This window comes from Canis lupus, chromosome 16, assembly GCF_048164855.1.
Source record: "Canis lupus baileyi chromosome 16, mCanLup2.hap1, whole genome shotgun sequence".
NCBI classification, from domain to species: Eukaryota; Metazoa; Chordata; class Mammalia; order Carnivora; family Canidae; genus Canis; species Canis lupus.
Window position 1 is genome coordinate 16061270 of NC_132853.1, and position 10627 is coordinate 16071896.

Here is a 10627-nt window from a genome sequence, read left to right on the forward strand (position 1 = left end):
TTCTTTTGTACCTTCCCAGAAAGTCTATGTATTTAAAGCATATCCATAACTTATGTCCCCTTCTTTACATGATGCACATTGTCTTGCATCATATTTTTTTTCCTTAACCAAATAACTTGGAGGTCATTCCACAACAGTAAATATAGATTTGGATGATACAGTAACCAATTCTTAAATTTAATACTCCTTAAACATTAAGGTCTTGCTTAAATCATAACAATTTTTCTTTTTTTATAACAATTTTTTTAAGAAGAATAATTCAAAATATTTATGCCTTCTGATGTTCAACTGCATTTAAGGGAGCAATAACCTGGAAATGACCTAAATGGCCAAAGTAGAACAGTTAAAATAAATCAGGCCACATTTACTCAAGGGACTTTTATGCCACTAAAGACGCTGGGCAGGGAGGGTCAGAAAAAACAAAGGTGGCTTATGCCAGCATGCTAATAAAAGGAAAACACTGAAAAATATCAAGTAAAAATATCAGGCCCATGAATGCAGCTACTAAAAGACCAGAAATGTCCTAAATTATCATGCTTGACCACATGCTAGCTGAACCAATGGGTGACCACTTTACCTTTATCTTCTAGATTTTCTGTTGGGGAAGCAAAAGGGAAAGGGTACTAACATTTAATGTAGATCTATTATGCAACACTCTTCTAGAGGGTTCTATAGACATTATTTCCCTTAAGTAGGCATGCCATTTTCCTCTTCAGTGGGAAAAATGGAAATTTAGGCTTTGAAAGGACAGATGTTTTGTCCAAGGTCCTATATGTAATGTTTAGCACAGATGGATCTGGTTGCAGTCAATCTGCCTTCTGGGTCTCTGCTCTTCCTTACTCCAAAATGCTACCTCTAAAGTTAGGTCCTTGACCTAACTTTTCTACATCCCACGTATCTGAGGGATGCTATCAGTTGAGTGTCTGCTATGTCAGTAATCCTCACTGGGATTGAGGAACAATCCCCACAGGAATCCAGATTGGTGACCCTCATTGGAGGTCATCTTCTCTTTTGAGAATCACCTATCTAGTTTAGTTATAATGTGATTGTACGGTTTTACCATTTAAAAATATTTTAATTAGGGACACCTGGGTGGCTCAGTGGTTGACTATCTGCCTTCAGCTCGGGTAGTGGTTCAGGGGTCCTGGGATGGAGTCCTGGGATCGAGGCCCACATCAGGCTCCCCGGGCTCCCCACAGGGAGACTGCTTCTCCTTCTGCCTATGTCTCTGCCTCTCTTTGTGTCTCTCATGAATAAATAAAATCTTAAAATAAATAAATAAAAATATTTTAATTATTTGGCGCACCTGGGTGGCTCAGTCAGTTAAGCATCTGCCTTTGGTTCAAGTCCTGGGATGGAATCTCATATTGGGTTCCCTGCTTCTCCCTCTCCTTTTTCCCCTCCCCGTTTGTCCAGGTGTACTCTCTCTTTCTCTCTCAAATAAATAAAACCTTTAAAAATATAAAAATGTTTTATTATTGAAAATTTTGTCCTGATTCTTTTTTTATTTATTTGACACAGAGAGTGAGTACAAACAGGGGGACCAGTAGGCAGCATTCTGGTATATTGCTTTCTATGGTTCCTTCTAAGCAAGTATCTGGCTTAAAAAAAAATTAAACTGGAATGATAAACAATGTGCCATCTTATTACTGTTTTCACTTAACAACATAGACTCAGAGCATTTTGGGGGGGGTCATTAAAAATTCTTTAGAAACAGCTTCATGTGACTCTTCTTTCAAAGCTCTTAGTTATATTACTTTTATGTTCATTTTTATTTATTTTTTAAAAAGATTTATTTATTTATTCATGAGAGACCCAGAGAGAGAGGCAGAGACATAGGCAGAGGGAGAAGCAGGCTCCCCATAGGGAGTCTGATACGGGATTTTATCCCAGGACCCCAGGATCATTACCTGAGCCAAAGGCAGACACTCAACCACGGAACCACCTAGGTGCCCCTTATATTCATTTTTAATAGATTTTATCTAGATTTCCCTAATCAAACCTCTAATGAAAACATGACAAATGATTATCTTCAGTTTTCTACTAGGAAACTAGACAAGTTTTCCAGATCATTGTTACCAAACCTGGCTACTCTTCAAAACTAACCAGAGGGGGATCCCTGGGTGGCGCAGCGGTTTGGCGCCTGCCTTTGGCCCAGGGCGCGATCCTGAAGACCCGGGATTGAATCCCACGTCGGGCTCCTGGTGCATGGAGCCTGCTTCTCCCTCTGCCTGTGTCTCTGCCTCTCTCTCTCTATGTGACTATCATAAATAAATAAAAAAAATTAAAAAAAAAAAAACTAACCAGAGAACGCTATTACATACAGAAAACTGAGCTCTTCCCACTTGTACCTAGAGTTACAAACATCCACAGATCTGCCTCCAGGCAGATACCTCCAGGTAACCACAGACTTGCAAGTAACTGCTATTCAATAGAAACTGTATACAGGGCAGCCTGGGTGGCTCAGCAGTTTAGCACCCCCTTCAGCCTAGGTCATGATCCTGGAGACCAAGGATCGAGTCCCACGTCGGGCTCCCTGCATGAAGCCTGCTTCTCCCTCTGCCTGTGTCTCTGCCTCTCTCTCTCTGTGTGTCTCTCATGAATGAATAAATAAAATCTTAAAAAAGAAACAAACCTGAATACACATCCTTCTCCTTAGAGTGACACTAAATTTATTCTTGATATATTGACATCTACTTTAAATATTCTAAATATTTGGGGTGCCCAGGTGGCTCAGCGGTTGGGCAGCTGCCTTCAGCTTAGGTTGTGATCCCATGATCCAGGATCAAGTTCCGCATTACGCTCCTGCAAAGAGCCTACTTCTCCCTCTGCCTATGTCTCTGCCCACCCCAAATCCCCCGCCCATGTCTCTCACAAATAAATAAATAAATCTTTTTAAAAATTTCTAAATATTTACTGCAAGCCCTTGAGGTATATAGGTGGGTTTTGTCCCAAATCTAGCAAGAGGTGAAAGAAATGATAAATCATGGCACTATTTTTTTATTACCTTTTCATTAAGGTCCATGAGAATCTGGGTTGGAAAATGAACTGCTAGGTATAAATCTGGGATTGGGGAAATAAAGGTAAACCTTGCGTTATAGATTTTCTTAGTTTGCTAAGAAACTTCACTACAAGGTGCCTGGGTGGCTCAGCTGGTTAAATGTCTGCCTTCGGCTCAGGTCAGGATCCTGGGGTCCTAGGATCAAGCCCCATATCAGGATCCCTGCTTAGTGGTGAGTCTGCTCCTCCTTCTCCCTCTGATGCTCCCCGTGCTTGTCCTGTCTCATGCTCTGTCAAATAAATAAATAAAATCTTTTTTTTTAAATAAAATCTTAAAGAAAGAAAAACTTCACTACATATTAGCATGTATATGGAGGCATAATTAGATAAGACATATAACTGAATGTGTGTTATTTTTTTAAATTTTTTTAAATTTTTATTTATTTATGATAGTCACAGAGAGAGAAAGAGAGGCAGAGACATAGGCAGAGGGAGAAGCAGGCTCCATGCACCGGGAGCCCGATGTGGGATTTGATCCCGGGTCTCCAGGATCGCGCCCTGGGCCAAAGGCAGGCGCCAAACCGCTGCACCACCCAGGGATCCCTGAATGTGTGTTATAACAAATGTCTAGCGTTACCTTCAGTAATTTAAAATCAAATACATACAAAAGCATACCAGAAAAAAATAAGAACCTGGTGGTTTCCTGTATAATTTCCAAACCTAACAGTTATTTTTGCTTTGATGAGTCAGCATTCTTGATAGGGTGGGGCAGACGACATTTTCACAGCTAAAATTGCTGTCTTTATACCAGTTGTTCCCAAATTTCTGCCTCCAGCTAATTCCTAGAATTCCTCTTTTTCGCAGAAAACAATGAGCTCTAAAGACTATCTGTGAAACCTCAAAGACAATCACACAGAATCATACCATTTTTTCCAACTTCATTTAAAAAAATTAACATGTCAAAAAAAATTAACATGTCTATTAGAAAATGTTTGAAGAATATATGCCAAAATATTAACAATTACCGGGATTATGAGCTCCAGACTCAAATATCCAACTACATATTTCTACCCGGAGGGCTCAAAAATGTTCAAGACTTAGCTCACTCTTACACCCTACTCCTACCATATTTACCACTGAAGCCTACTCTTTGTCCTTATGCCCAACCGAGGGTAAAGGTGTCAATATCCACCTAGTCGGCCAGGCTAGAAATCAAAGTTCAAAATCCTTCATTTGGTGTCTATCGTGCAGCTGAAATGCCATTTCCTCTATGAAATCTTTCTGGAGGGCAGCCCCAGTGGCGCAGCGGTTTAGCGCCGCCTGCAGCCCAGGGTGTGATCCTGGAGACCCGGGATTGAGTCCCACGTCGGGCTTCCTGCATGGAGCCTGCTTCTCCCTCTGCCTGTGTCTCTGCCTCTCTCTTGCTCTCTCTGAATAAATAAATAGATAAATCTTTAAAAAAAAAAAAAAGAAAGAAATCTTTCTGGATCTGAAAAAGATTTATTTATTTTAGAGAGAGCATCGGCAGGGGCAGAGGGAGAGAATCTCAGAGAATCTCAAGCAGACTCCCTGCTGAGCACAGTGCCCATTCTGGGGCTGGATCTCTGGACCCTGAGATCATGATCTCAGCTGAAACCAAGAGTCAGACACTTAACAGACTGAGCCACCCAGGTGTCCCCAGGTGGAATTTTTTAAATGTGAATCTGATCCAGTCATTACCCTGACAGGAGTCCTTAAAAGAACACCCACTGCCTATAATCACAGTCCCTAGCCAGGGTGTGTACATTTCCAAGGGCTTTGTAATGATACCCATTAGAGTGTGAAGACAAAACATTAAAACCTCTATTTTTACTTATTTCCATGACAAACCCTACTAAAACCTATTTATTTAACACTAGTATTATGAATATGTACATAATATTTTCAGAGTATATAAGCTTAAAATCAGCTCGGTGAAAATTAGTTGTGTGCAAAATATTTCAGTGAGAAGCATATGGTATCCAAAAAAACTGGAGACTGCGGGCCTAGAGAACAGAATCCCTTCAGGACCCTTGTGCTGCCAACCCCTCCAGCCCCATCTCCTAGGAGGCTATGTTCCCTGAGCACACTGTGTTTCTCATCTCCGAGCCTCTGCCCTGTGCTTTGAATGACCTTTCCCTGTCATTCCAGATTTCAGTGGTTCACTCTGCCTTAAACAGTGTTCTCCCAGACTGCCACAGCCTGGCTCTTTCACAGGTATCAAGTCTCAGTTTATAGGTAAGTACCTCACAAATACCTTCCCCGCCCACTGGTCTAAAGGAGCCCCTCCCCGTGCTGTCATGTTCTTTCTCTGTGCCTGCTTTTTATCACAGCATCAACTATGCTTGATGATTTCTTATATATGTATTTGTTGATCTGTTTACTCTCTTCTTCCTTATATTAGATTCCACGAGACCAGGAACTTGCCTATCACATTTACCATTTCTCCCCAGTTTCTAAACAGTGCCTGGCACTTAGTAGACACTTAAATACATTTGACTAAGTGAAGTGAACAAATGACTCCTTTAAGATTTGGCAGAACGGCTGCCTCCTCTCTGAGGTTTTGATTTTTCTTAGGAAAAACTGTTCCTTTGTTCCTTACTAAACCCATTATGTACCTCTCCTATAGCATTCAACACTGTCTCCCCCACCCAACCTTGATCATGTATACTTTAAGAGGGCACAGACTGGGCATTATTCATCTTTGGGTCCACAGCACCTAGCACAGTGACCAATATAGCTGACAGGTGCCCAATGAACATTTGCTGAATTCATAAAATGAAAAACCAAGCAGAACTCTAGCAGAGAGAAAAAGAAGAAAAAAAAAAAAGAGAAAAAAAAAAGAAAAAAAAAAAAAAAAAAAAAGAACTCTAGCAGACTTTTCAACTCTGCTTTCCCTCCTTTTTTTTTTTTTTTAATTTTGATTTATTTATGATAGTCACACACACAGAGAGAGAGGCAGAGACACAGGCAGAGAGAGAAGCAGGCTCCATGCACCGGGAGCCCGACGTGGGACTTGATCCCGGGTCTCCAGGATCGTGCCCTGGGCCAAAGGCAGGCGCCAAACCGCTGCGCCACCAAGGGATCCCCTCTCTCTTTTTTTTTTAAAGCAGGGTCCACAAGCCCAAAGTAGGGCTTGAACTCAGGACTCTGAGTTGGAGGCTTAATCAACTGAGCCACTCAGGTGCCCCCACCTCTGCTGTTTCTAACTCTGATCTACTTCTCACCTAAACACCCAAAATCCAATTTTGTAAGAAAAACCCATTTGTATAGGTAAGTCACCCAATGCAAAATAAATAAATACATAATAAAGTCTGAAAACTTTGAAATAGGACAAAGTAGCCTTATGATTCCAGGGTTATCCTGTCCACTTCACTCTTACTCTTCTCTAATAATTTTAAAAATCCTTCCTACTTCCCACTATACTATGGAAAAATGTGGGAGGGCTCTTACAAGGTAAAGCTATAATTTCATATAATATGCTCACAATACAAAGAATTCTCTTACACAACAGCATTTGGCATAAGCTATCCCTCACCCCCAATCAGTTACAATGGGGTTTGATTTGAATTTAACTCTCACTTGTTTATCAAGTCTCCTTAGATGATATAGTATAACACACCAATCATAATACTTATAGGATAAGCCAGAAACCACTGAAGTGAAGGAAACTATACTTACTTGTTCTGTTGGGAATAAGGTATTGATATACTCCACTGCATTGAAATCTGCACGATCTAGAGGATCCTGGCTTGGAAATACCTATATAAAGACAGGGGATTAAAAATAACCGTCATCCTTCTGTCTTGTTTTATGTATTATTTCTTTCCTTCCTACTGGATGGTAAATTACTTTGAAGGCAAAAAACCTATCTTTTTTCATTCTGTAAGCCTAATACACAACAATTGCTCAGTAAGATATTTGTGAAAGTCAATCTTTAATTTTCACCAACATCTGTAATTTTAACGTCTTGGTGCAACTAACAGAATGTGCAACAGTGGAAGTTCCACAATATCAACAAAATCCCACAGAAAGGAGAAATAAAGGGGCATTGCCCACTCTCAGATTAAACCAGCTGATGACATGACTGTAATAAGGAAGCCTTGATAAAAGACTTATGCACTATGTCTCGGGGATGGCTCAGCATTAGAATTCACTATGCATTGAAACAATTTTTTCGCTTCAGACAGTGTCAGGAAATAGAGCTTGCCTTCGGGAACTGTCCATCTATTTAACAGAAGAAAGAACACTGTCTTCTGAAAAATAATTCCCTTCAAAAGCTATAACCTGAAGAACATATAACAAGGTAGATTATAGGGGATCCCTGGGTGACTCAGTGGTTTGGCGCCTGCCTTTGGCCCAGGGCGCGATCCTGGAGTCCCAGGATCGAGTCCCACATCCGGCTCCCGGCATGGAGCCTGCTTCTCCCTCTGCCTGTGTCTCTGCCTCTCTCTCTCTCTCTATGTCTATCGTGAATAAATAAATAAAATCTTTAAAAAAATAAAAAACAAGGTAGATCATAAAAGAAGCTGAGTGATCCCCTGAGTACTGAATTTCACCAGCTCAAGATAGTCATTCTGAAAGCCAATTCTTTTCTGATGTCTGTTTATTAGATAAGGTTAACCTAAAACTCATTCTTATTAAGAAATAGCAAAAATGTGCTCTCCCCAAATCCTTGTCAAACGGTAACTGACTGCATTGTTTGTTTCTTCTATGAGAGCCCACTAGGCCCAAAGAAAAAATGAAATGCATGTCTTTTTCTGTCAGGAAGAGGTGGGTGGGAGGCTGTGGCCTGAACAACTAAACCTTTGCCCAATGGTCTAGCACCCTCAGGATGTGCCAAATGTACTTTATATGGGTAATCCAACCACTGGTAGAACACCACACGTCCAAAAATCTGTAAGTGGCACAATACAAATAAATTAGTACAGAGACAAACCTAGAGTAAGTGTTAACGCTCAATAAATATTAACATTAGCAATGGTAGTAACAGTACTTTACTTCAAAAAACTTCCCAGTGGTCACTAAATGTGGCATAATCCTCCTTTTCTTAAATCTTATCCCCTACACCAGTTCCATTAAGGGAAATCCTCTCCCTTTATCAGAAGCAATATCCTGAACAGGAGTCTAAAGGACTATTTCTAATATCATTTACTCTTAAAAAAGAGAATTTAGTCAACCAAAGAGTCCCTGAAGGGAAGGAAAGGAAGGTCTCCGGGGAATATTGTTCAATCTAACCCAAACCGATCAACATTAGGAATTCTCATCCACTGAAGTATGATAAGGGGGTCCTTTTCAACCGTGTCCCCTCCCTCTGCTCAGGGACCCGCTTCAGGTATTAAAGTGGCTCCTCCTCTCAATCCCGAGTCCCTCACAAAGGGCTAGATTAAGAATTGGGAGCAGCGGCACACCAGCCTGGTAAATAACCACCCAGATCTGAGGTCGGTATCCGTGACTTCCCTTCTTCCAGGTTCATATGCTTTCAAGGGGCTCGGTTCCTCTGCCCAAACCCACCAGGACGCCTCACCCTCCAAAGACAATCAAGGCCTAGAAAGGGCTCTCTCCCTGCCCTAGATGCTGAAACCCCTTCCCACCACCACCTCCCTCCAAACCTTCCCTGCCCGCTCCTGGTTCTCACCTCTCGGTCCAAAGACCGCTCCCTCCCCATCCATCCCACCCCGGGTCCCACCCCCAGGCTTCCCCAGCCTCCGCTCTCCTCCTGTCAGGGGGCGGAACGCTCACCTGCTCTATGGCGAGCTGCACGTCAGGCGTGAGCTGCAGCACGGCTTCCAGCTCCTCCACGAACTCCAGTTCCTCCTCCTCCATCATCCCGCCGCCCAGCTCCCTCCTGGCGCCCACCTCGACCCCGAGTCTCTCCTCCAGCCGTCACCCAAACTCCAGAACCACAACCCTCTTCTTGCAGCGTTCAGGTAAACCTCCTCTCTGTCAGCCAGCCGGGCACTTCCGGGAAGCCGGGCACTTCCGGGATCCGGGGCACTCTGGGATAGCGGAGGACTGACCTCTGGTTGCCCGGGGAAGGCATTCCCGTCACGTCCCGGGAGCCTCCCCTGCCCGCCCTCAGCTCTCCCTAACGTGATGGGGGCCCACTTCAACTCGCCGAGGGCACGCCCCCGCACTGAAGGCCCCGGTGTTGGGGAGGGCCTGGCCGCCCTGGCAGGACCCCCAGTGAGGGTAAGCCCCGACAGCGTCGCGACCGACCGACAGCAACCCTCCCAGGCCGCGAAGCTCCCAGGGCCCCCTTGGTCAGGGGCAGTAGGTATCCCCCTGCCACCGGGGGAGGAATGACCCCAGCTGGTAAGTGGCGATGCTGCCCAGGACATTTTGTTGGAGGGACAGCGTCCACTTGACATTTAAGTTCCTCACGTGCCAAGCCTCTAGGCAGAGTTTTCCGGGGGCGGGGGGGGGGGGGGGGTGTGCCTGCAGCTTCTCCTTGGGGCGGGGGAGGAAGGTGGCTCCTTAGGTATTGCTCCATCGCCGGGGAAATGTTGACTTTCTGAGACTCAGTATCTGGAGTCTAAGTCCCATTCCACGACCGATAAGCTTTGAGTTCTTGAGCAAAACCCTGCATCTGCCCTGCCTACCCTGCAAGTATGTGGTGAGCATTAAATATAAAAAGCGCTATGCAAATTTAAGCTAGTAATACAGGTAATATTAGACTGTCTAGCTCTTAATGCACCGCAAAGGAAAGAGGCCAGCTCGCCCTGTGCAACCACTTTTCCCGCGGACACTTAAAACAATGAAGCGACTGCAGCCCAAAGAAGCGTTGTTTTACCAGTTAAACATTGTAAAATTCCAAAATGGAAGAGTCCCTGGTCCCACTGAGCTTTTTTTTTTTTTTTTTTTTAATTTTATCAAAGTTGTTTGTTGTAAAAACATAGAAGCACTTTCTAACAATAAGGAAAGCCTTAAAAATACAAATTGGCAGGACGCCTGCCTGCGTGGTTCAGCGGTTGAGCGTCTCCCTTTGACTCAGGGTGTGATCCCAGTCTGGGATCGAGTCCTGCATCCAGTCCGCATCCAGTCCGGCCTTGGGCTCCCTGCGAGGAGCCTGCTTCTCTCTCTGCCTTTCTCTCTGTGTCTCATGAATAAATAAATAAAATCGTTTTTTAAAAAAATTGGCAGAATAGTGTAACAAAATCATGGTTTTGAAAGTTACTTAATGACATGGAAAAATGTGCTTAATATATACCAGAAAGTAAAATGTACATTTGGGAAAGCAAAAATGTACAGTGTAGTCCCAGTTTATGTGGGTTTTGCACATATAAAAATGATAGGAAAGAAATAGTACTGTTCTGTGGGTGATGAAATATACACTCTTTGTATATTTTCCCAAAATGTCTATAGATAGTCTGTGGTACTTTTATAATACTTTTTTTTAAAAGGAAAAGGTAATTTTATCTACCTGTTTTGGATCTTTATCTTTTATATTAGGGCATAATTTACAGATAGTAAAATTCACCTTTCAGCTTATAATGCCATGAGTTTTGATAAATGCATATAGTCATGTCACTACTATCCCAAACAAGTCCTAGGACAGTTCTATCATTCCTCCAAATTCCCTCGTGCTCCACCCATTGCCTGGCTACCA

General features: G+C 43.0%; 1 protein-coding gene across 3 annotated transcripts in view; it reads right to left on the reverse strand.

Moving 5' to 3' along the window:
• Window positions 1-8998, reverse strand: part of VPS53 (VPS53 subunit of GARP complex) — a 143651-nt gene extending 134653 nt beyond the window's left edge. For all 3 annotated transcript variants that reach the window (XM_072779128.1, XM_072779130.1, XM_072779127.1), the window contains exons 1-2: window positions 8761-8998; window positions 6700-6780 (exon numbers count right to left, since the gene is read on the reverse strand). In XM_072779128.1, coding sequence (XP_072635229.1) covers window positions 6700-6780; window positions 8761-8847 — 168 coding nt within the window. In that variant the 5' untranslated portion in view covers window positions 8848-8998. The remainder of the gene's footprint in view (window positions 1-6699; window positions 6781-8760) is intronic.
• Between the last annotated feature and the right edge of the window lie 1629 nt (window positions 8999-10627).